The sequence below is a fragment of the Hemicordylus capensis genome, chromosome 2 (genome assembly GCF_027244095.1).
Source record: "Hemicordylus capensis ecotype Gifberg chromosome 2, rHemCap1.1.pri, whole genome shotgun sequence".
NCBI lineage: Eukaryota > Metazoa > Chordata > Lepidosauria > Squamata > Cordylidae > Hemicordylus > Hemicordylus capensis.
The window spans coordinates 29,018,845-29,045,899 of NC_069658.1; the positions used below are offsets into that span (position 1 = coordinate 29,018,845).

Here is a 27,055-nt window from a genome sequence, read left to right on the forward strand (position 1 = left end):
CGCTGGCAATCCATAAAACAACAGTGAAAGATCTGTCTTTTTCCAAGTTAGACTAATAGGAACATGAAGAAGAGGGCACTTTCACTATTTTACTTGCTGGAGCAATCAAATGCAATCTGCAGATTGCCAGAAGATGGCACTAAGAATATAATGTGTCCATTTTCTTCTTAGTTGGATTCTCCAGGTCCGCCTCACCCCCCCACCCCCAGTAATTTGTGCTGATGTTCGAATATATCAGGGTTAGAAAGGACCCTCAATCAGGTTTGGGTTTTTTTTAAAAAAAGTTTGGTTGGTATCCCTTGGCTAGAGTTCCCAGGGAAGTGTTTGCTTTCAAAGACAGTGAGAGACTAGATAGCCATGGCTGTGCTTACCTATTTCTACCCTGACCTCTTCTCCAACCTCCTCCCTGACCTGCAATAGTGAGCAGCACATCACTTTTTCCCTACTGCAGGTGTGGAGAGGGTGGATAAAAGGGCCAGGAGGAAACCAGAGAGAAACATCTGCAGCTATCTCATAATCTGCTTTATTTAAAGCCAAACAGAACTGGGCTGGGGTGGTTTGAAGGCAGGGTGTTCACCTTTAAGGGCGGGCTGTGTGTGTGCACTTACCCCTCCCGCCACATTTCCCCCACCAGGGCTCCATTTTGCTAAAGCCCCTCGTGGTGGAAACGTACCTCCATGCCACCCCATTGCCGCATCTCCTGGAAGTAACTGGAAGTATCAGACTAAACAAACAAACAAACAAATAAATGAAAATGTCATTGCCCATGATTGGAAAGCTGGGCCACCCCGGTTTTCCAGCCATGGAAAGCATCTGTTCACAGTTACAATCTTTGTCTCTGTGAATAAATGCTGTAACCATGGAGAATGTGGGAGTGAGACCTTTTTTTGAGCACATCTGCGGAGGTGAGGATTCAGGGTACACTCTCAGGACACTGTACATGACTACAGCACCCCCTCTTTAACATCTGAAGAGGACTACACACACATGTACATGCATACAGTCACCTGTATGCATGTACAGCATAACGTCTGAATAGTATACTGTGGTTTTGATAGGGGAGCATCCAGTACACAAGACCTAGTCTTTCTAATCTACACGGAGGCCTTGACTTCAGCTCATATGATTCTAAGAACAGCCTGCTGGATCAAGCCCAAGGTCTATCTAGTCCAGCATCCTATTTCATACAGTGGCCCACCAGATCCCTCTGGGAAGCCCACAGGCAAGAGGTGAGGGCATGCCCTCTCTCCTGCTGTTGCTCCCCTGCAACTGGTATTCAGAGGCATCTTGCCTCTTAAGCTGGAGGTGGCCTATAGCCCTCAGACTGGTAGCTATTGATAGACCTGTCCTCTATGAATTTGTCTAAGCCCCTCTTAGAGTAATTCAGGCTGGTGGCTGTCACCACATCTTGTGGCAGAGAATCCCATAGGTTAATTGTGTGTTGTGTGAAGAAGTACTTCCTTTTGTTGGCCCTAAATTTCCTGGTAATCAGTTCCATGGGATGACTATCCACACTGCAGGCAGTGGGGGGAAACCCCACAGTAGCATCCTGCATAGCAGGAATAATGTTTTGATCTCCCTGAAAGAAGAACCTGCTTGTTTTTGCCGCACACTTTGTTCAGTGTGTCAATTCCTCAAAACTAAAAGTGCCATTTGGACCACATATATAAAGGATTGTTTTGGATTTAGATTCGCAGACGAACAATAGCTGTTTATGGACAATTTGGAGGGCTCCCTTGTTCGGGAAGTTTGTCTGAGTCCCGTCCGTGTGTTCCTACAAGAGGGTGTCCAGTAGAGGATGGCTGTGGCAATCGTTTTAGATGTTCTTCAGGTACGTTGCTTCAAGGATGCAGGTGACCTGTTCTCATTTCCAACATGGAAGTCAGTGCAATTTGTCAAAGCAGAGAAAAGGAAGAAGGAAATGAGGGAACAAAGGTATTAGTTACGGACCACGGTGTGTTTCAGGGCACATTCAGATGAATCAGGACTGAAGGATAAGATCCAAAGACTGGAACTCAAAGGAGATGGAAGTAGAGGTAGAAAGAAGTCACAGAAGCTTGGGTATGTTCAGGCTTCCAATACCAGCAGATGATACATTGCTGTAGTAAAAGCCACAGCTAAATGTGCCCCATTATGTGCCCCACTGCCCATTGAGGTAACTTGAGGGGGTCCGTCTCCAGTAACCGCCAGCTCATCTGGTGGCCACACAAAGACGGGCCTTCTCGATCACTGCCCCAAGATTATGGAATGCACTCCCTGTTGAGTTGTGATCCTCCCCATCTCTGACTATTTTTTTAAAAAGATCTCAAGGCCCATCTCTTCATCCAAGCTTTTTAGCTTTTTAAATTTGTAGGTTTTAATTTTATACCAATTTTAAATTGTTATTTTGTTTTAACCTTTTATATATATTTTAATTGTTTTTTTATCTCATTGTTAACCACTCAGAGACAAAAGTTTGGGCGGTCTATAATAGCAATAGCAATAGCACTTACATTTATATACCGCTCTATAGCCGAAGCTCTCTAAGCGGTTTACAATGATTTAGCATATTGCCCCCAACATTCTGGGTACTCATTTTACCGACCTCGGAAGGATGGAAGGCTGAGTCAACCTTGAGCGCCTGGTCAGGATCGAACTTGTAACCTTCTGGTTACAGGGCGGCAGTTTTACCACTGCATCACCAGGGGCTCTTATCTGATAAATCTGATAGATAGATAGATAGAATGGAGGCCTTGTATACTGGGGTGATCAGTAAAGTTTCCTGTAGCCCCAACCATAGCTCCTACCTTGTAAAATTCAAAGAGGTAGATAAGGTGCTCAGAGCACATCCTCTGCACCTGAAGAACATAGGAAGCTGCCATATACTGAGTCAGACCATTGGTCCATCTGGCTCAGTATTGTCTACACAGACTGGCAACGGCTTCTCCAAGGTTGCAGGCAGGAATTTCTCTCGGCCCTATCTTGGGGATCTCAGGGAAGGAACTTGGAACCTAGATGCTCTTCCCAGAGCAGCTCCATCCCCTAAGGGGAATCTCTTCCAGTGCTCACACTTCTAGTCTCCTATTCATATGCAACCAGGGCAGACCCTGCTTAGCTTAAGGGGACAAGTCATACCTGCTACCACAAGACCAGCTCTCCTATCCTGAAGGGAAGAAAAACCTAGAGCTCCAAATACATGCCTAAATATCACTGGTAGCCAGGGAATGTCATTCCCAGCCAGCCATGACATTTCTGTTTCGTCGCTTGTTAATTTTGCATCTATCCATCCATCAGCTTTCAGGGCAAGAAAAATGTGGAGTAAACATGCAAAGTGACAATATTAGGATTACTACTGTTGGAAGCGAAGAGAGAGCTCAGGGTGGGGAGCTCAGGGTTTGGGAGCTTGCTACCACAAGAGCAGCTACCACAAGACCAGCTTCTGTGTCACCTTTTAACATCTCAGATAGAGATTGCTAGCTGGTGGAGAAGGCTTGAGGAATCTCTGGGGTCCTGAAGAGGTTAGTTCTGTTTGTCAGCTAGGAGGATCAGAAGCTTTTTGACTATGCATATCATCTGTCTTTATGGCCACAGGGCAGTGCATGAGCAGGTCGTTGGTGTGCAACGGGGATCATGACTGTGAGGAAGATGGTGCTGATGAAGACCAATGTGATGAGGTCAAGGTGGTCTGTGAGAACATCAGGCCACCTCCAAATGTAGAGCTCACTGGAGCAGGGTAAGGCCCTTTTGTATTTCTCATGACTGCAATGATGATTGATTAATTATCCAGAATAATAAAAGGGTCTGTCATTTGTATTGCCTCTGAAGGCATGGGGCCACTCTGGGAAGAGCATTTGCATGTTCGGACCGGACTGGCGGGGGGGGGGGAGTACGATGGGGGCCGAACAGGACTTGGCCGGTCAGGTTGGAGTCTGGTCTGGACTTGAACCGAACCAGGCCAGCCGGTTCTGTGCGCATCCCTAGAATCCATCCCTGCTGCTCAGCTGCTGAGGCATATCCCCACTGCCTCTATGACTGGAGTTTGGAATAGGCATAACACTGCAGTTATAGTTGAGTCAGCAAATGGGTGTAATGCTTCAATGGCAAAACTTCAGTTGTCGGCGGCGAAACTTAGAGATAACCAAATGTTCCAACTGGAGTATGGCAAGGCAAACCAGACTTAGCTTTTGTCCTGTAACCACAGTTTCGCGCATTTGGGAGTACTGCAGTTACAACCTTGGCCAGCTATAACTGTGGTTATCCAGTACATCTGAACTCAGCCTCTAAATTAGGGTTGTCATAAGTTTTGGATGCACAATTTCTTGCTTTGCTGACATTATTGTTACTATAGTTTCTGTTATGATATAATGATTTTTCACTATATGAAGCTGGTCGTTGACTGTAACAAAGATTTGATTTGATTTGATTTGATTTGCTGCTGGTCAGTGTAGCAATACTAAGCTAGATTGGTCCATAGTATGACTCATTGTAAAACAGTTCCATGTTTTAACTTTTGCTGCATTTGGAAGAACTTCCTCATAAAGGCTCAGTGATGATTTAAGAACACACACACGACACTTTTTGTGCATCCGTGCAGCCTTGTAGGTGGCCTCAGTTTAGAATGAACACAGAAAAACTACAAGGAAAACTGACCATTGTTTTTCACGTAGCATTAATTTTATGTAGAAATATAACTCAGCAAGGGCAGTTACCACAGAGATAAATTTCATGAGAATTAGCAGAGGCCTTCCCAGACAGGAGGTTTACTGAAAGGCTTTCCTGTGAATTTGAAGTTGCCCCTAAAAACCGATGCAAAAAGTGGATTTTTTTTACCCTGGATATAAATCAGGCTATAATCTAACATGCAATAAAAACCCAAAATTGTGTGTGAAATGCTCCCCGATAGCTCTCAGTGATTTTGGGGTAAATTTGGCCGATTATGTGAATGCACACCTCCATTCTGAAGCACATGTGAACTAAAAGCTGGGAATGAAAAATGTCCAGGTACTACTCCTTACAGCTGACACAATCAAAGGGAGAATTTTCTCTGTCGTGTCTCTGCTAATACAGAACAGCATTATGGATTACTCAGTTCTTTGCATAATTTGATTTTGAATGTAGTCTGCCAATGTACCCCCTATTTGGTTTCAGCTGACATTTCTAAAGCCTGTGAACATTGACGATCTGTGTTTGTGGTCAAAACTCCGCCATGGTCTTTCACCCCTTTGTGATTGCAGTTTTGATGCCCTTACTGGAGAGAGCAGAGGAGGAGTCATTCACACAAAGAGTTTTGGTGGACAATGCCGAAAAGTGTTTAGTGGTGATCAAAGAGAATATTATAGACTAAGTGACAGTGTCCTTGCTTACACATTCCAGGTGTGTTTATTTTATCCTTTTAAAAAGACTTTTCTGGGGGAAAATATTTTTTTTTAAAATTAAAAAACTGTATTTTCTTCATGCCTATTCTTACAGGTTCAAGTTGGGTTATAATGCACGGACACAATCCAGCAAAAGTTAGTTAGTTCATAGTTGTTTATACATTCAGCAAACCAAGTGGTAAAACTGTCCTGGATTATACCATTTCAGTCTGCAGGTGGGTCATGATGTCTGAATGTTCCTCCCATGAAAAGACTAGTCTTTTCATGCAGGAAAATAGGTCAGGGAGAAGACTAGACTTTGTTTGTTTGTTTGTTTGTTTGTTTATTCGATTTATATACTGCCCTTCCAAAAATGGCTCAGGACTGCTATGTTAGTTTTGTATGTGCAGAAAGGTTTTCTTTGGATGGGAAGGATCTTTCAAACATAGGATAGCCCCTCTACAGCTCAAAATGGTACAGATCAACAAAGCTTCCCCTCTTGATTTTGCTGAATGTATAAACCAGTCCTTTACTCCCTGTGGTGGACAGACTGAGGAAAATTAGCAAAAGTAATCCCAGTGGAATTAAAAGGACAAGATAGGAATTACCTACTTTGTCCTTTTAATTTCAATGGGACTGCTTTGAATAATTTCCCTCAGTATGTCAACTACTGATAGCAATGAAATGGAAACTGGTTTCAAAGCAACCTCTGACAGATGAAACTTTCAGTTCCTGTCCTTTCTCCAGAATGGCTGATCTCAGGTTCTAGTCGCCACTTCAGCCTCCAGTATCGGTGGCTGACTTCCTGACTAAATTTACTCGAGGGAGGCTCACTGACATTAAAAGGAAAAGTTATGTATGCCTAACTTGTCCTTATAGTTTCAATGAGATTTCCTCTAGTAAATATGGTCAGGATGTCAGGCAATATCTTTCCACTCTTCTGACGGCTGAGCTAAACACGACAGGGCAGCCACTCGTATTTATTTGTTCTGCCCCATTCACAGATAAAGTATGAGGTGAAGCAGATCTTTAGCAATTTTCTCCCAGCCTGATCCTGATACTGGAAGAGAACTGGGCTAGGAAGAACATTACCTAAGAGCTGGTCTTGTGGTAGCAAGCATGACTTGTCCCCTTAGCTAAGCAGGGACAACCGCCCTGGTTGCATTTGAATGGGAGACTAGAAGTGTGAGCACTGTAAGATATTCCCCTCAGGGAATGGAGCCACTCTGGGAAGAGCAGAAGGTTCCAAGTTCCCTCCCTGGCATATCCAAGATAGGGCTGAGATTCTTGCCTGCAACCTTGGAGAAACTGCTGCCAGTCTGTGAAGACAATGCTGAGCTAGATAGACCAATGGTCTGACGCAGTATATGAATGCAGAACTGGAGTCTCCATGGCTCAAAATTTGGATTCATTTGCTTTGAAAACCACTTATTTGGCATGTCATTCCCACCCACCCCCCCTACAGATTTTCATTGTTCAGATTATGTTATGATGAAACTTGTATAGATTATGTAGTTTGTATATTTCTTTGTCTATTGCCTAGATGTTTGTATTAGGGTAGTGCACGAAATGGATTTTTTGATTCATTTCAAGTTTGAAACTAATAGCAAAATCCTCATAAGAAAAGCCCTGCTGGATCAAGTCCAAGGCCCATCTAGCCCAGCATCCTGTTTCACACCATGACCCACCAGATGCCTCTGGGAAGCCCACAGGCAAGAGCTGAGGGCATGCCCTCTCTCCTACTGTTACTCCCCTGCAACTGGTATTCAGAGGTATCTTGCCTCTGAGGCAGGAGGTGGCCAAAGCCATCTGTTCTGATGGCTTTGAAGATGGCCAAAGTCATCTGTTGTGACAAATCAATTAATTTTAATTTTAACTGTTTTAATCATATATACTCTATTTACTGCCGTATAACAGTAATCTTTTTCTTTTGTTTTGGCTTGTGGCTGTAACATTAAAGAGTCTGATTCTGATTCTGACAAATCAACCTCAACACACTCAAAAGGTTTATAGTGTTTTAAGCACCATTTTGAAGCCAGTTTTTCCAGGGAGAGCTGGTCTACCAATTTGAGAGAGCAGGTAGAGCAGTCCTCCCAGGAGGGCCGATGCACTAAGTCTGGCGTGGAGTCCTGGTCTACCTGCCTCATGCAGCAGGTAGACCAGCCCTCTGCCCCAGATCTAGCTGGTCAGCCCACCTTGGAGGACTAGTCTGGTCGATTGGGTATACTAGTCCTCCAAGGCAGGCTGAAGTGCTAAGTCTGGAGAGAAAAGCTGGTCTACCTGCCAGCACCAACTACAATTAGTAGACCAGCTCTCCCTGGAAAAACAGGTCTTTCCCAGAGAGAGCTAGTCTACCAGTTGTAGTTGGTGGGTAGTGCAGCCCTCTGCTCCAGACTTAGAGTGTTGGCATGCACGAAGTCCAGGGCGGAGGGCTGGTCTACCTGCCGAGTGAAGCAGGTAGACCAGGCCTCTGCTTTGGACTCACCACCACCATTACCAACACCAAAACCACCACCACCACCACGGAGGACTGGTCTATCTGCCAACTCCAATTGGTAGACCAGCTCTCCCTGGAAAAAACAGACTTCAAAATGGCATTCAAAATCCTCAAATCAATTCAAGTTGAAACGGGGCTGTTTCGTTTTGAGCTCGAAATAGGCTCTATTTTGAGGGTGTTTTGTTTTGAGCTTGAGACACTCAAAACAGCTGTTTCAAGCTTGAATTAATTTGAGCTCAAACTGATTTGCACATCTCTAGTTTGTATATTACTTAGAATGTATATGCATATTTGCATATTACCTTGAATGGTTTCAGTATGTGTGCCAAGTAGTTTTGGAGAATGCAATTGTGAACATTTTCTTTTTTGAAAAAACAGTAGGGTTGATAAGCTTTTTTTGCTTTGTAGGTGAAAATTGAGAATGACTTCAGCACTGAGTTTTACAACAGTACCTGGGCTTATTTGAAGCATACTGAGAGTCGTGAAACTGCAAAGGATTACTACCGGTATACACACAATGAAAATGAAGAAAGCCATTCAAAGGTACATACCTGTACTCCCTTGTGCTGTTCCTTCTCCAGGAGATAGGAAGTTCAGGGCAGCCTTTACAGAGTCATTTTCCTTTGGAGGAGAGACCTCTGGTGATGATGTCCTTGGAACAATCTCTTTATTTACAAATGTTTAGGTGGAGCTGGTATTATCGGGGATGGAGTACAGCAGGTCTGCATTCTTCTGCCCTGCTCAAGCTTTTGTAGATTGGAGTAAGCATATAAGCAATCCCAGTTATCTTGGATTTGCACTCACTTCATAGCAGTTTCTTGTTCATACAGTGGAGGAGACTTACGCAAAGAAACTTGCTCACACTAGTGGGTCATCCTACTCCAGATAAATGAATTTGATATTTTTGTGTTTCTCTGATAGCTGAATATTGAAATCAAAGAGTTAACCATGATGCAGAACCATTAAAAACCCAGCAGTTAGCAAATTATTGCTCATCCAGTAGATGGGAGCTCTGCATCCCGCATCTATTATATATTTTGAAGAATTTGTTTGTGCAAAATAAAGCCAGACTTCCCAATTACCTAAAGAGGGGGAGGCTAGTGGTCCTGTTTGGTTTCAGCTTCTCCCTCCAGGATATTCTGTAGAGGAGCAGGTGAGGGGACGGGGAGGTGGAGTGGCTGTGGTCTATAAGGATAACATCTCCCTTACCAGGGTCCCTGTTAGGGTGTTGGACCATATTGAATGTGTGTACTTGAGTTTGGGGACCAGGGATAGATTGGGACTTCTGTTGGTGTACCTATCGCCCCGCTGCCCAGCGGAATCTCTTACTGAGCTCATGGACTTGGTTGCGGAACTCGCGTTGGAGTCTCCCAGACTTTTGGTGCTGGGGGACTTCAATGTTCATTTCAGGACCAATCTACCCGGGGTAGCTCAAGAGTTCATAGCGGCCATGACAACTATGAGCCTATCCCAAGTGGTCTCTGGACCGATGCATATTGCAGGTCACACACTTGATTTGGTATTTTACTCTGATCAGGGTGGTGTTCCATGGGTGGGGACTCCTGTGATTTCCCCATTGTCATGAACAGACCACCATCTATTTAAGGTTGGACTTACAACCACTTTCCCACCTCTGCAGGGGCGAGGGGCCTATTAGAATGGTCTGCCCGAAGAGGTTATTGGATCCAGTAAGATTCCAAGAAGCCTTGGAGGGATTCAATGTTGGCCTTGCTGGTGATCCTGTTGATGCCCTGGTTGAGAACTGGAACAACTTGCTCACTAGGGCAGTAGACATGATTGCTCCCAAGCGTCCCCTCTGACCTGCTTCAAATTTGTCCCCTTGGTATACAGAAGACCTACGGGGGTTGAAGCGGCAAGGTAAGCGACTAGAGCGCAGGTGGAGGAAGACTCGACTCGAATCTGACAGATTGCGACATAGGGCATATCTAAAGATCTATGTTCAGGCAATATGTGTGGCAAAGAGGCGGTTCTTTTCTGCCCGTATTGCTTCTGCGAGTTCACATCCAGCAGAGTTGTTCAGGGTTGTGAGGGGGCTAGTATCTGCCCCCACTCCCTTGAACCAGAATTTGTAGTCATCAGTTACTCGCTGTGATGTGTTTAAAGGGTTTTTTGCATATAAAATATCTCGGATTTGGGCCAACCTGGATGGAGACTCCACAATTAATTTGATATCTGAGCTGGTGGTGCCCAACAACTGCTCTTATGTGATTTGGTTGGATCGGTTTCAGTCTGTGACTCCTGAGGATGTGGACAAACTGCTTGGATCAGTGAGGCCTACCACTTGTTTTCTTGACCCTTGTCCAACATGGCTTGTTTGATCTAGTAGGGAGGCTGTTGTAGACAGCCTTGTGGAAATCATAAATGCTTCTCTGAGGGAGGGCAGGATGCTTCCTTGTCTTAAGGAGGCAATCATTAGACCTCTTCTAAAGAAGCCTGCATTAGATCCCTCGGAGTTGAGCAATTATAGGCCTGTTTCCAACCTCCCATGGTTGGGCAAGGTAATTGAGAGGGTGGTGGCCTCTCAGATCCAGGCGGTCTTGGAGATAACTGATGGGCTATGGGGTAGAGACTGCCTTGATCGGCCTGATGGATGATCTCCAATTGGGAATTGACAGAGGAAGTGTGACTCTGTTGGTCCTTTTGGATCTCTCGGCGGCTTTTGATACTATCGACCAATAGTATCCTTCTGGAATGTCTGAGGGGGTTGGGGGTGGGAGGCACTGTTTTACAGTAGTTCCACTCCTACCTCTCGGATAGTTTCCAGATGGTGTCGATTGGAGACTGTTGCTCTTCAAAATCTGATCTTAAGTATGGTGTCCCTCAAGGCTCCGTACTTTCTCCAGTGCTTTTTAACATCTACATGAATCCGCTGGGAGAAATCATCAGGGGATTTGGAGCTGGGTGTTACCAGTATGCTGATGTCACCCAGATCTATTTCTTCATGTCAACTTCTTCAGGAGCTGGCATATCCTCCCTAAATGCCTGCCTGGAAGCAGTAATGGGCTGGATGAGGGAGAATAAACTGAAGCTGAATCCATATAAGATGGAGGTACTTATTGTGCAGGGTAAGAACTCCAGAGATGATTTTGATCTACCTGTTCTAGATGAGGTCATACTTCCCCAAAAGGAATAGGTTCGCAGTCTGGGAGTACTTCTGGATTCACACCTCTCCCTGGTTTCTCAGGTTGAGGCGGTGGCCAGGGGTGCTTTCTATCAGCTCCGGCTGATACGCCAGCTGCGCCTGTTTCTCAAGATCAATGACCTCAAAACAGTGGTACATCTGTTGGTAACCTCCAGACTGGACATTTGTAATGCGCTTTACATGGGGCTGCCATTGTACATATTCCGGAAACTTGAGTTGGTTCAGAATGCGGCAGCCAGGTTGGTCTCTAGGTCATCTTGGAGAGACCATGTCACTCCTTTACTGATGGAGCTACACTGGCTGCCAATAGGTTTCCGGACAAAATACAAAGTGCTAGTTATAACTCACAAAGCCCTAAACGGCTTAGGCCCTGGGTATTTAAGAGAGAGTCTTCTTCATTACAAGCCCCACTGCCCACTGAGGTCATCTGAGGAGGTCCGTCTCCAGTTACCGCCAACTTGTTTGGTGGCTACACAAAGACAAGTCTTCTCGGTCGCTGCCCCAAGACTGTGGAATGCACTCCCTGCTGAGACATGATCCTCCCCATTTCTGGCAATTAAAAAAAAACACCCGAAAACCCATCTTTTCGCCCAAGCTTTTTCAGCTTCCTAATATTTTTGGGTTTTAATTTCTGATTATTTTAAAATTGTTAAATTGTTTTTAAGTTTTTGTATATGTTTTAAATTGGTTTTATGTTATTGTAAACTGCCCAGAGACAAAAGTTTGGGGTGGTATACAAATTCGATAGATAGATAGATAGATAGATAAAGATACCAAATTCTGCATAAACAATCTTGCCACTTAAATTAGCTGAATGCACTACTTTTTACACTGGAATATACTGAGTGAAAGATTTTAATTTGTTTTAGAAGAAATTCTGAATATAATCATATTTTAACTGTTATTGTTCTCAACAGATTTTTTAAACACTCAGTAATCAGATCACTAATTGAAATACAACATCATGCCCAAGAGAAGCAGAAAATCTCTCTCAGATTCAAATGTATTATGATCCAAATTTACTATGTATGGCCATTATTCAATAAAAAGAATGTTTGAAGTTGAAAAAACTCTACAAATTTCAAACTGTACTTTTATTTCCCTTTTGCAAACACATTAATAAAAAACTCCATGACATATATCATTTCTTGAACTTTACTATCATCAGACTAATTTATGCAAAATGACTTTGCTAGGGAAATGAAGTGACTCTGCCTCACTGGCTACTATAAATAAATAAATGGATGGATGAATGAATGAATAAATAAACAAAAGCATAATTGCCTGATCTAGTTATTTCCCCCTCTCTAGAGTAACCACCTTATGGTAATTGAGAACTCTGTGGAAGTTGCTCAGTTCATCAATAATCGTCCAGAATTTCTTACTCTTGCTGAGCCCTTCTGGAAGGAGCTTGCTAACCTGCCCAGCTTCTATGAATACAATGCATACCAGAGATTAATTGAACGATTTGGAACACATTTCCTGCAATCTGGATCTTTGGGAGGACATTACAAAGTTCTGTTTCATGTTGCTACAGACAGTATGACACAAAGAGGTAGGAGTACCTAAAGGACCCGATTTGCAAAGAATATGCTTTCTATTCTTGTATCTAAACAGCAAGGTTTTATTCATCAGACTTATGACTTGCAGGAACATATCCTTATTCTAGGGGCCAGGGACCCAAACCAATGGGAAAGTCTGCTGTCCAAGCCCTATTGAAATGAATGGGAGCTGTGGATCCCTGTGGGATTGTGCCCCAAGTATTTAGTGATTCGGTCTGGTCCTATGCTGCCAGGTGCGGGCTGAGGCACTCCACAGCAGGGCCCCCCAATTCAGCTATGACTTTACCGCAGGAAACCATCTTTGGTACAAAAATGGAAAGTCCAAGCTTGCTGGACTTATCTGTCTGGAATAATCTGTTTCCAGTACAGAGGATGTCAAATGCAAACCTTGGGGTCCCTGCTGTGCAGGGCTGTCCTTAGGGCTTGGCAAGCAGGGTGACTGCCCCGGGCCCCGCTCTTTTAACCCCCATTAAAATTAACTGGGAGGGGGCCCTGCACTGGCTGATTTGCCTTGGGCCTCGCACCCCGCCAGGGCTCTCTAAGGACAGCCCTGCTGCATTGGCATATGTGTGTGGAAATTCCACAATGTGGAACATATTGTGGCACACAAGGGAATGAGCCAGTGTGATGTAGTGGCCAGAGTGTTGGACTAGGACCAGGGAGACCTGATTCAAATCCCCATTCAGCCATGAAACTCACTTTGTGATCCTGGGCCAATCATGTATCTCTCAGCCTAACCTTCCTCACAGGGTTGTTGTGAGGATAAACATAACCACGGGCCTGCTCTGGGTACCATAACCTGCTCTGGGCTCCTTGGAGGAAGAGTGAGATATAAATATAAATAAATAAATAAAATAAATAAAAAGGAGGGCAGCTTGAGCAGGCCTGGCCAGCTTGCCCACTATGTGGACTAGGTGGCTGCCTAAGGCACCCAGCAGAGAGGGGTGTTGATGGCCGGAGTCATATGTGTCACCCATGACCCACACTGGCACCCTTGCCTTTGTGAGCAAAGGGGCAGGTGTGTTCTGGTTGACGGGGCTGGGGTGTCCAAGCCAGGCTTCACTTGGGGCACCCCCCTGTCTTTGGGCTGGCCCTGAGCTTGAGCTCCCCCAATGCCTGCTCTGCCATAAGGGCTCCATGCATGCCCTTGTGTGATATGGCTCCTGCTAGAAACGATGGGTTATGCGACGGCATGCACTGAGCCCTTCCGATGGAGTGGGGCTGCACTGTAGCACAGCCCCTTGGGTGGTGCTTATGTTCGGGCAGTGCTTAAGGCACCCTCATGCCCTTGTGCTGTAGGCGAGCTTGTATCTTGAAGTCATCTAAGGACTGCCTGCTCCCATCGGACCTTGGCCCATGTGATGTGCAGAGTCTTGTCTCCATAACACCCCACCCCAGGATCCTAAATCTTGCTTGCTCTGAACAAGTGATTGTGCAGGCAGCACTACCACACTTTTCTTCATTTGCCGCCATGGGGGAAACTGCAGTAGCACTGCTTGCACAAGTGCTCATTCAGAAGCAACCTTCAGGAGGAGTTCATAGCAGCTACAGGGCAGAGTGTTAGGGAGGGCCGCTGCCTGCACTGTATCCCTGTCTTCACACCCTCAAATCTAGGGCACATGTGGAGGGAGGAGCAGAATTGCACCTGCACCAGCCAAATCATGGGGCCAGGCTACCACCTTGGGTCAGAATCCAGGGAGACATTTTGCATAATGGACATGTTTGCTTTGCTTCTCGATTACGTCATCCCGGTTAATGGATGTCTTTTGTATTAGGTTTGAGCATAACGGACATGCAGACCTGTGTTACAAAAGGCTGGAGGTTTTTGTTCATAAGGAAGACGAAAAGGGTATGCACCAAACTGGATGAGGTGGTCCGGCACTCAACAGGTAAAAAAATGACTCTGTGTGCGTATGTGTGGAGAGGCTTGTTGATTATTCAGGTTAATGAATTGGATATCCCACTAATGCAAGCAGGGTGATGAGATGCTATTAAGAACGTAAGAACTGCCCTGCTGGAACAAGACCAAAGCCCATCTAGTCCAGCATCTTGTTTCCCACAGTGGCCCACCAGATGCCTCTGGGAACCCCTCAAGTGATGAAGGTGTGCCCTTTCTCCTGCTCTTGCTCCCCTGCATCTGGAATTTAGAGGCATCCTGCCTCTGAGGCTGAAGCAGGTGAGGAGGGCGGCCAGCAGCCGCCCGGGTACAGCTCGCAACTAGGGCCCCCCTAGCAACTCCCCATACGTCATGTCAGTGTCTGACGTCAGACTCAGGGGCATGGTTTGCTCGCAAACAGGGCCACATACCCCATTTGCAAGTAAAAATTTGCGTCATATTCGCAGCATGGCCAGAGCGACTCTCCCTGCCTTTTAAAGTTTTCTCCCCATTTGTGAGCAAACCACACCCAACATCTGATGTTGGGGGCGTGGCTGAAGTGTGAGGCATGTATGTATATGTATATGTATATGTATATGTATATGTATATGTATATGTATATGTATATGTATATGTATATGTATATGTATATGTATATGTATATGTATGTACTGTTCGATGTATATGCCACCTTTCATTTGGCAGTTTACAAAAATCAATTCAATAAAATCACATAAAATTCCATAAAATCACATTAAAATATGAATAAATTAAAACCTTAAAAACACCCAAAAGCAACAGCCATAAAAAACAAAATGTGATTTTATGATTCTGTAAATGAGGAATAGTATTTCAAAGTCAAAACAGGTTACTAAACTCTTGTCCCAGGCCTCAAAAACTGTAAATTCGTACAGATCCCTTTAATGGAGAGAACAAACCTATATGTACATTCTTTTCACAAGGAGATCTGCTCTCTTCATTTAAATGAGTAGACAGCCCTTACATAGTCTCTAAATCAGGGCAATTATGTGAAAATCTGTTCTCCTGATTTCAACAGAACTCATTTCCAGGTAAGTATTTGAGGACTGTTGCACTGGAAAGACATCCTAGCTGCAGCTTCCAAACTTACCACCAAAGTTTTGCTCTAATAAAGTTAAAATCCATCAGTGATTAGTCTAAAGTTAACTGTCCATCAGTATTCACATTACTAGAAAGTACTCCAGCAAGTGTTCTGAAACATTTGGCATGTGAGTCCTTGACCAGGATTAGCCACATGGAATGCATTTAATGATAAATAAATAAATTTCACCAGTGTTAAAACATCCTTACTGATTTCCAGTGTATTTCCTGCTACACATCAAAATGCCATTGTCTTCTTGACCTATAGCAGGGATTCTTAAACTTGGGTCCACAGATGTTGTTGGATTACATCTCTCACCATCCTCTGTCAAGATGGCCTTAGCCATTGGCACTGTAGTCCAACAACATCTGGAGACGCAAGTTGGAGAACCTCTGACCTATAGAGTTTTTTGGATTGCAATATTTTAGCACCTTTTCAACTCCTGTAAGTGATCAGAAGTTCCAGGGGCATTGCTGCTCAAGGAACGATCACTGGAGACTTATGGTGTTGTAGTAATATGATCTTACAGCAGAGGTTCTCAAACTTGGGTCCCCAGATGTTGTTGGACTACAACTTCCATCATCTCCAGCCATAGTGGCCTTTGGCCACATTTTATGGGAGCTGTCTTTCAATAGCATCTGGGGACCCAAGTCTAACCCCTGTCCTAGAGCATAAGTGAGGCAAACAGAAAGTGCATTCCTACTAGACATAGGGGCATAGGAAGCCATCTAGCTCAGTATTGTCTACACAGGCTGGCAGCAGCTTCTTCAAAGCTGCAGGCAGGAATCTCTTTCAGCCCTATATGGAGTGTGTCAGGGAGTAAGCAAGCTGTTAGAGTGGCCTGGTTTGGAAAAACAGACTTGGGAAGAACTAACCTCGGGTTTGAGCGATAGAACCTCTTTCGAGGTCCCAGAAAGAAACCTTCAAGGAAACAGGACAGAACGGGTGCTCTCATACTAGGGAATTGGAACGTTCCCCTTCTCGTAATCAGATTAGTAAACCTGTATGTCATTTATGCAATGCTCCTGCATAGGAATAGGGAGGGAAGACGCGACCAAGAGGTTCACGCAGATGAGACAGTAAATCTCTTCTGGAAAAGTTTGTATGGTTATGTGCAAAAAGACAAGAGTATCTCTTCTAAACAGCAATGGGACAAATTGTGGAAATGGATGTTGGATGTAACCCCCACCGATTACCTGATGCGCCTTGTAATCCCCCATCCCCGAGTTACAGTACTACCTGTATATACTTCATAACCTTGTGGGTTTCCAAATCCTTGTGTGTAAATCTTTGTAGATATATGATGTACAAACAACCACTTTGTATATAATTGTGCTTTGGCAATGTACTGTATGCTTTGGTAGTTTGTTGGTTCAGTTAAAAAATCTTGTCCTATTAAAAAAAAAATCTTGTCCTATATGGAGCACATCAGTTGCCCTTCATCAGGCCCCAGAGGGAGGTAGCCTTCTACCCCAAGCTGCCATAATGAGGCAAAATTTCTCCAAGTGGAAATTATCTCTGGATTTCAGGGTTCCTCCCAAGGAGACATTTCAGACAGTTCCCCTCCTCTTAGCTGGAGGGGATGGGGCATGTGATCTCCCCTAAACTCTGATGGCTTGAGTGTGTGTGTGTGCTGAATTGTACATTTTATGTCATAATTATTTCACAATAGAAAATGTCTGTTTTTCATATCTTATTCTGCACATGTTCTCCCAGGCTCCAGTAGCAATGAGGTTAAAGCCGACCCATTTGTTGAGGGAGGGAGTCCAGCGGCTGTTGCTGGCCTTAGCTACCTGAATGTGCAGGATCCTGTTGCAAATACTGAAAGATATTCCTTCTGGGCTAGATCTGTGTCCTCCTATCCTAAAGTAATTAAGCAAAAGGTAAGGTTTTGCTTTGTTCTTTTGATTGGGTGAGCCTTTTTGACATGGTCAGAAGCTGAGGATACTCGGCTTGTGGAGAATGGAGCAGGATTGTGCCTGCTGCTGCCCCCATTCCCAAACCCTATACCTTGACCTGACTTTCACAGTGCCTATGCATGTCTGACGTACGTACATAGACTCTGCATCTTCAATCTGGTACCCTGACAAAATGCAAAGTTTCCCTCATATGGAGAGAACCAATGTGTAAATATGTCAGCACTATACACACGTCCGGGTACCCTAAAGAATGCAGTATCCTCAGTGACATGCTCTGACTACTATTATGAATATTTATATACCGCTTCTCAACAAAAGTCCTGAAAGTGGTTTACATGAATGAATGAATGAATGAATGAGATGGTTTCCTGTCTCCAAAGGGCTCACAATCTAAAAAGAAACACAAGCTAGACACCAACAGCCACCACTAGAAGGACACGGTGTTGGGGTTGGATAGGAACAGGTGCTCGCTTCAGCAGCACATAACCTAAAATTGGACTGATACAGAGAAGATGATCATGGATAGGAACAGTTGTTACCCCCCGCTAAATATAAATGTGCCACCACTTGAAAAGATCAGGGGCCTAGAGCACCTTTCTTATGAGGCAAGGCTACAACACCTGGGGCTATTTAGTTTAGTAAAAAGATGACTGCGGGGAGACATGATAGCGGTTTATAAAATCATGCATGGTGTGGAGAAAGTGGATAGAGAGAAATTCTTCTCCCTCTCATATAACACTAGAACCAGGGGTCATCCCATGAAACTGGTTGCCAGGAAATCTAGGACCAACAAACGGAAGTATTTTTTCACACAACACATAATCAACTTGTGGAATTCTCTGCCACAAGATGTGGTGACAGCCAAAAACCTGGATGGCTTTAAGAGGTGTTTGGATAACTTAATGGAGGAGAGGTCTATCAAATGGCTATAGGCCACCTCCAGCCTCAAAGGCGGGATGCCTTTGAGTACCAGTTGCGGGGGAATAACAGCAGGAGAGAGGGCAGCATCTGGTGGTCCACTGTATGAAACAGGATGCTGGACTAGATTGGCCTTGGGCCTGATCCAACAGGGCTGTTCTTATGTTCTTATGCCTCTTTGCCCAGTTAACAGAGGTTACATGGAGAGAGCCTACACACATACAAAAAGGAATGACCAACACATGGAGAACAGGGGTGGGGAGAGTGGGCATGATCCTGTTTCCTCTTCACTTGTTGAGCCTCCCCAGATTAGAACCATGTGAAAAGGACTGTGAACTTGTTTTAATCTGAAAAAGGAGGAATCCATTTTTTAGCATCCTGAGACAAAGTTGCAGGGAGGCTGTAGGGCAGGGCTGCTCAACTTTGGCCCTCTTGCTGTTTTTGGTCTATAATTCCCAGACACAGTAGCCAATTGCCAGGTATTATGGGAGTTGTAGGCCAACATCTGCAAGTTGAGAAGCCCGGCTGTAGGGTGAGGCTCATAGGGCCTTTATCCTTCTACCCAACCATGTGTTGACCATGATCAACAAACTAGCTACATTACAACGTCACACAGCCATTGCCACTGGGCTAGCCAAATCTTCAACTTTGGCTGAAACAACGTTTCTGTTTTAAAAAGCTGATCTAACCCTCTCCTGCTTTGAAGACTAAACTTCTCATGTTGCTTGCTTTCCCACTCACTTGAGCCTTCATTCTGATTCCCTAAGAAATGCTGTTAGCAAGATAAAGACCTTGCCAGGGGCTGAGCTAACTTTGCTAAATCAAAGGAAAACACTTGGGAAGGAACAAAGCTCAGCTTCCCTGTGAGCGCTGCAGCTTATGAGTGCATTAAGGCCCCTTTATCTATCTATGTGGTTGCTAAGAGTCGACAGCGACTTGATGGCACTTAATCAATCAATCCGTCAATGAAATATGAGCACTGAGCAAACTCACATCTAAGGCCTTGTAACTAGAAACGTCCAGATTTAAGCTCTGCAGTGAAATGTTTTTGCCTTTAGCATAGTCATGCAATGTTCTGAATGTGTGTCAGCTGTGCAGTCCTGGTATGTTACATACAGGTTGAGTATCCCATATCTGGACATCCGAAATCCAGAATGATCCAAAATCTGGACTCCACACCATATCAAAAACAAAAAACAAAACGCCTCAACTCACTTGCTCGCAGATTCCCAATTTTGCTGCTTTTAAACATGCAGTCAAAACTTACTTATTTCAGAAGGCTGTTAGTAACAGGGATTTTGTCTGTAATTCTCTCTAGTTGCGGCTCTGTTTTTATTGTGAAGCTTTTAAATGTTTTTGATGTTTTCGCTTTGGTGCTAAAGGGAAAAGGGAAAGCCCCCCTCCTCCACTCCCTGCTCAGTTTGGTGCCTGCTCTGTTGGCATCTCTTTTGGAGCTCTGGATCCCATGCCCAAGGTATCTTATTATGCAAATATTCAAAAATCCGGAAAAATCCAAAATCCAGAACACTTCTGGCCCCAAGCAGTCCAGATAAGGGATATTCAACCTGCATAGACTTCACTCAACAAACCCCATAGGTCACTGACTAACCTTCTCAGTCTCAAAATCAGTGCAGCAAACCATATGCCACAGGTTCACACTTTTCAGTGAAAACATATCTGCTTTTTTCTGTGGCATCTGCCACTTTGGTTTGCGGAGTGTAAGATGCAGATCAGATAGAAACTCACAGCTGGTATCTTGCTTGCCATATCTGCTATGAAGTATTTATACATGAAAATACAAAAAGATTATGGGGTTTTTTTTAATCCCACATTTCCACTTTAAATAAAGCATGCAAGGTGGCTAAGACTGGCCAACATCTAGACTACTGAAGTGCTGGTGCTGCTAATGATGCCGCTGGTACCACGGATGAGGAGTGCTGATCATCATTTTCCCCTTCCCCTTGAATTTATTTATTTATTTATTTATTTATTTATTTATTTATTTATTTATTTATTTTTATATTTTATTTTATTTTATTTTATTTTATTTTATTTTATTTTATTAATTTTATATACCGCCTGACCCAAAGGCTCTAGGCGGTTTACAAACACAATAAAAACAGAATAAAACCAATTGTTAAACAATTAAAATTTAAAGCATTCAAAGATCACCACAATTAAAAAAAAAATTAAAAAGCAATTAAAATTTTAAAACATTCAGAGATCATTAAAAGCCTGGCTGAAAAAGCTTTTCTTAAGGGCTCTTTTAAAAACTGGTGAAGATGTTAATAGGTGGTGGGCCTATTAGGATGGTCCACCCAAAAAGGCTGCTGGACCCAGCAAGATTCCAAAAATCCTTGGAGGGTTTCAAAGTTGGTGAGGCCAATGATTCTGTCGATGCGCTTGTGGGACCCTGGAATAGGGAACTCACCAGGGCAGTAGACATGATTGTGTCATGCCCCCACTCAAGGACATTGGAGAGGAGTGGGCGGGAAGGGGACTCACTAGAAAGTGGGGAGGAGCCTGAGGAGGAACAGGCTGGTGAATTGAATGGGGAAGTAGTTGAGACAGGCCAGGGAGAGTGGTTGTTGCAGGAGGGGCCAGCAGGATTGGGTAATCTTGGGGGAGAAGGATCAGGATCTGAGCCAGAGATGGAATGGCCACTATCTCCTTGAGGACGCAGGTGGGAAAAACGTCAACAGCAGGTGAGGGAATGATGGAGAATTAGTCAACTGACAACAAGGCAGCAAGAGCCGGAATGAATCTATGGCAGCTGGCGGGGGTGGAGTGTTGATTAAGTGCACGTGGCTGTGGACTATAAATTTGGCAGCCTGTGCCTTGAACAAACTGCTGGAAACAACACATCTAATCTGCTTTGAGCTTTTGTCGGAGAGTTTGTGACTCTGGAGTGGGCGCCTGAAGTTTTACTGGAAAGCCCGGGTGATCAGATAAGTACTGGGTCTATGGTGCTTTCACTCCTCGTTTCTGTATTCATGGTGAGACTGTTAAAACTTCTCATTTATCAGTAAAGCTGAAACTTGAGCTACAATTCCAACTGGCTATTGTTTCATAAATCTCTGGTCAGCCTCTTCAGCAGAGTGAGCTCATGACAGATTGCTCCTAAGTGTCCCTTTCGACCTGTTTCTAAAATGGCCCCTTGGTATACTGAGGAGTTGCGGGGGTTGAAGCAGCTGGGTAGGCAACTTGAATGCAAGTGGAGGAGGACTCGGCTTGAATCTGACAGGACACAGAATAGGACCCATTTGAAGGCTTATGTGGTGGCGGTGCGTGCAGCGAAAAAAAAGAAAAGAAAAAAAAGGTCTGCGCACATTGCGTCTGCAGGTTTGCATTCAGCAGAGCTATCTTGGGTTGTGAGGAGTTTAACTTCTGCTCCTTCTGCTGTAAATCAGTCCCCGGAAACGCTCTGCTGTGACGCTTTTAGTGGGTTCTTTGTGGACAAATTCTCCTGTATTCGGGCTGGCTTGGACTCCACTAATTCTGCAGGGTCAATGAAGGAGATGTCCAACAATTTCTCCTGCAGTATTAGATTGGATCATTTTCAATCTGTGACTCCTGAGGATGTGGACAAGCTGCTTGGGGCAGGGGTGCTGCCTAACATTTGTTCTCTGGATCCTTGCCCGACTTGGCTGCTTCTATCTAGCACGGAGATTGTTGGAGGTGGCCTAGTTAATATCATAAATGCATCGCTGAGGGAGGGTAGGGTGCCTCCTTGTTTGAAGGAGGCAATGTTTAGACCACTTCTTAAGAAGCCTTCCCTGGACCCCTTAGTGATGGATAGTGATAGGCCAGTCTCCAATCTCCCTTGGTTGGGCAAGATGATTGAGAGGGTGGTAGCCAACCAGCTCCAGGCGGTTTTGGAGGAAGCTGATTATCTAGATCCATTTCAAACTGACTTTGGAGCTGACTATGGGGTTGAGACAGCCTTGGTCAGCCTGATCAGCCTTGGTCAGCCTGATCAGCCTTGGTCAGCTCTACCGAGAAATTGACAGAGGAGTGTGACTCTGCTGGTTCTTCTGGATCTCTTGGTGGTGTTCAATACCATCAACCACGGTATCCTTCTGGATCACCTGGGGGAGTTGGGAATAGGGGGCACTGCTTTGTAGTGGTTCCACTCCTATCTCTCGGGTAGATTCCAGATGGTGGAGCTTGGTGACAGCTGCTCCTCAAAACAGGAGCTGTTATATGGCTCCATTCTGTCACCAATGCTTTTTAATATCTACATGAAACCACTGGGTGAAGTCATCAGGAGATTGATGACTGGGTGTTATCAGTGCTGGGTGCTATCAGTATGCTGATGACACCTAAATCTACTCCTCCTATTCATCTTCATCATCAGGAAATGGCATTCATTCTCTAAATGCCTGCCTACACACAGTAATGGGCTGGATGAGGGATAACAAATTGAAACTGAATCCAAGCAAGATGGAGGTGTTCATTGTAGGGGTTCAGAATTTGAGGGATGAGTTAGAGCTTCCTTCACTGGATGGGGTTGCACTCCCCTGGAAGGAGCAGGTACACAGCTTGGGAGTACTCCTGTACCTAGGCCTCACCCTGGTATCTCCGGTGGAGGCCATAGCCAGGAGTGCTTTCTATCGGCTTTGGCTGATTCGACAGCTGCGCCCATTCCTTGAAGAAGATGACCTCAAAACAGTGGTGCATCAGCTGGTAACCTCCAGGCTTGACTATTGCAACACACTCTATGGGGGGCTGCCTCTGTACGTAGTTCGGAAACGTCATTTACTTCAAAATGTGGCAACCATTTTCTGGTCTCTGGGGTATCCTGGGGTATCCCGGAGAGACTATATAATGGGGTGGTCTCTGGGGTATCCCGGAGAGACCATATAATGCCTGTCTTGAAACAGTTGCACTGGCTGCCAGTATGTTTCTGGGCAAAATATGAAGTGCTGGTTATTACCTTTAAAGCCCTGAATGGCTTAGGTCCAGGTTACCTTAGAGAGTGTCTTCTTCTACATGATCCCCACCGCACATTAAAGTCAGCTGAGGAAGTCTATCTCCATTACCACCTGTATGTCTGGTGGTGACTCAAAGGTGCACCTTCTCTGTAGCTCCTCCTGAACTGTGGAATGCACTTCCTGCAGAAATCTGTAATCTGAATTCATTATTGGTCTTCAGGAGTGCCCTTAAGACCTATCTGTTTGGCCTCGTTTTCCAGGGTTTTAAATCCGTTTTAAATGTTTTAATTGTTAATTGGTTTTATATGGTGTTTTTTATAGTTTTTTATTTTAACTGATAATTGATTTTAATTGTTTTATTTTAATGTTACCTCCCTGAGTCATTTTTGGATGGGCAGTATAGAAATCAAATCAATAAATAATAATAAATAAATAAGCCACAGACATCTGTAGGGAGTGCATTCCACAGTCCAGGAGCAACTGCAGAGAAGATCCGCTCCTGAGTCACCACCAGATGAGCTAGCGATATACGGAGATAGACTTCTCTCGATGATCTTAATGTGTGGTGGGGATCATGCAGAAGAAGGCACTCTCCCAGGTAACCCATTCCTAAGCCATTTAGGGCTTTAAAAAGTAATTACTAGCACTTTGTATTTTGCCCAAAAACCTATTGGCATCCAATGCAGTTGCTTTAAAACAGGCATAATATGGTCTCTCCAAGAAACCCCGGAGACCATTCTAGCTGTTGTATTTTGAACCAACTGAAGTTTCTGAAATACATACAAAGGCAGCCCCACATAGAGCTAATTTCAGTAGTCAAGGTTACCTAGAGGTTACCAAAGAGTGCACGACTGTTCTGAGATCATTATCTTCAAGAAATGGTCGCAACTGTCATATCAACTGAAGTTGATAGAAAGTACTCCTGGCCATGGGCTCAACCTGTGAAACCAGAGTGAGGCCTGGGTCCAGAAGCACTCTCAAGCTATGAACCCATTCCTTGGGAGGGGGTGTGCAAACCCATCCAGAACAAGAAGATCTATCATGTCCCTTGAAGTATTACCCATTACCATGAGTACCTCCATCTTGCTTGGATTCAGCTTCAACTTATTATCCCTCATCCAATCCATTACTATCTTTAGGTAGGCATTTAGGGGAGCTATGCCATTTCCCACAGTGACTCCTGAAAACTGTGCTTTGCAGCCCTCAAGGACATATTTTTGGGAGTTACAGTCAGCTACAGAGTCCCTTCCCCATAGCACCATCGCAGCATCGCAGCATGAGCGCTTCATTAGTCTGGATGACAGCCCTGCCTTTAATGTTAATAACCAAAATAAAATCACCATGAAGTACACAGCAGAGCAACACATTAAAATACAAGTAAAGAAACACACATATACACGAAACCTAGAAAGAGCAGCCTTCCAGTTTGGAAGGTCCAAAGAAACATCTGAGGATGCCTGATACCTCTGTTTTAGGAACATATCGAGATGTCTTATACTGAGTCAGGCCATTGGTCCATGTACCTCAGTACTGTCTGTGCTGACAGTAATTCTCCAAGCTTCCAGGCAGGAGTCTTTCCTAACCCTGCTTGGAGATGCCAGAGATTGAACCTGGGACCTTCTACATGCAGAGCAGACTCTCTACCACTGAGCTACAGTTCCATCTCTGTCACTAAGCAGAACTGGGCCTAGCCAGTTCTTGAGAGGAGGGTCATGGAAATTCCATGGGCATGAGCTATCATGCATCTAAGTCCCAATGAATTTGATGAGAATGGTAAACAGAAGCTCATCTCTCTCCCATCTGATGTCAATATAGCGTAATAATCCTTGACTTTGGTTGCATTGTAGCCCAGGTAAACTCTCGTGAGTTCCTTGGAGGTAGAAGTGGGGTATTATGCATTACAAATAATATTTCACTCTGAAATAAGCAAAGGTGTTTTTTTTAAAAAGCTGAGCATGTTTATTATATACAGATAACACCACTGTATGAGTTGGTGAAAGAAGTGCCTTGTGCCTCAGTCAAGAGGCATCACCTGAAGCAAGCCATTGAAGAATATATGAGTGAAAATGATCCCTGCAGATGTCGGCCATGTCAAAATGGTGGCCAACCAGTTGTTGATGGAACTCAGTGCTTATGTTTTTGCAAACCAAATACGTTTGGAGCAGCTTGTGAACAGGGAAATCTCTTACAAGATCAGCCAGGTAAATAATTTCTGTTCTTATTTAAGATTAAAGCAGATTGGGCCATGTGTAATCCTTTCTACCCCAATGCTGCGGGAATCTGAAGGACTCTGAGATGCTACAAAAATACCACAGCTGACCTGGGAGGAGGAGGTACTTTTCCACACAGTACATAATTAATCAATGGAATTATCTGCCATGGGATGTGGTGATGGCCTCCATCTTGGATGGCTTCAAATGAGGCTTAGAAGAATTCATGGAGGACAATCAAATGCTACTAATCCTGCTGGCTATAGGCACCATATTCAGAGGCAAGATGCCTCTGAAGAGGAACAACAGCAGGAGTGGAGACATGCCTACATCTCCTGTTTGTGTGGCTTCCCAAAGCATTGTGTCGGCCACTGTGTAACACATGCTGCTGGACTAAACAGGCCTTGGGCCTGATCCAGCAAGGCTCTTCTTCTGTTCTTATGTTCTTCATGGGAACTACTGAACTGAGGCTACTGAACCTTTCAGTGGTCCATGACTGAAAGGACCTTTTCAGTGACCATGACTGGATCACTGAAAACAGCAGCAGTTTGGCCATCACTAGTGAAGGGAACCAAATACGATGGAGGTCTTAACATAGTCCAGAATCCAGACTCTTTCCTGTAGAGGGAAGGGGAAGAAAAGGCTGCAGGTGGATGCAGGGGCTGGCTGGTTAAGTGTGCTCTGTCTGATTCACTGCAAAATGATGTGTGACCTTCCATGCTGCCATGCAGGAGTCATTGATGGAGGCTGGAGCTGCTGGTCCTCATGGAGTTCTTGTACAGGAGGAAGGAAGTCAAGGAGTCGAAGCTGTAACAATCCTCCCCCTAATGGTGGTGGGAGGTCTTGCATTGGAGAAACTGTTGAAAGTCGCCCGTGTGAAGATGAGGAGCTGCAGCATTTTCGGTAGGTGAACACTAAGCATGCTCAGAGGAAGTATGAAGTGGCAAGCCCTGAAATGACCCAAGACTGGTTGCAGATGGTGTGTTGTTTCTAAGGTATATTCTGAATTTTTAAACTTGTGATTGCTCTGAGGGCCATAATGGAAGCTGGCCCAAATATTTTTCAAAATATTTGTTGATACTCCTATGAGTCTCCATAATTTGTGTGGCTTAGTAAATAGGATTCAGGCCTTTTGGGTTGGTTTCCCCCTTTCTCCCATTCCTAAATGGGCATTGAACTATGTTGTGCATTCTATCTATTTTGGTGTTGTCCCTCCACAGGAATACAAAGAATTTTTTAAAAAAAATGTGGGGAGAGGGGGACTCCAATTCTGTACAATGTGCAAGTTTAGTGGGTGGGTGGGACATTGGAAATTATCACAAATTGGATGCAAATGCCTCCAGGGGCATCTGTTTAAATTGAAATTCTCCAGACCCCACTCCACAGTACATGGTTTAGGGAGATCTGATATTGCAGCACTGCTGAAGCTAAGTGACAGAATCTGGATGCAAGATAATTGAGAATCTCAAATAAGTGAGATGCAAACATCATTTTCAAAACTGTTAGGAGGTGGGGGGGGGATA

The 27,055-nt window shown here is 44.5% G+C and overlaps 1 protein-coding gene across 2 annotated transcripts in view; it reads left to right on the forward strand.

Moving 5' to 3' along the window:
• C7 (complement C7) overlaps positions 1-27,055 on the forward strand; it is a 54,494-nt gene that overhangs the window by 13,399 nt on the left and 14,040 nt on the right. For both annotated transcript variants that reach the window (XM_053289758.1, XM_053289759.1), the window contains exons 5-13: positions 1,690-1,831; positions 3,571-3,712; positions 5,214-5,352; positions 8,239-8,373; positions 12,305-12,548; positions 14,331-14,444; positions 17,268-17,434; positions 25,295-25,523; positions 26,264-26,435. In XM_053289758.1, the coding sequence (XP_053145733.1) occupies positions 1,690-1,831; positions 3,571-3,712; positions 5,214-5,352; positions 8,239-8,373; positions 12,305-12,548; positions 14,331-14,444; positions 17,268-17,434; positions 25,295-25,523; positions 26,264-26,435 (1,484 nt within the window). The remainder of the gene's footprint in view (positions 1-1,689; positions 1,832-3,570; positions 3,713-5,213; positions 5,353-8,238; positions 8,374-12,304; positions 12,549-14,330; positions 14,445-17,267; positions 17,435-25,294; positions 25,524-26,263; positions 26,436-27,055) is intronic.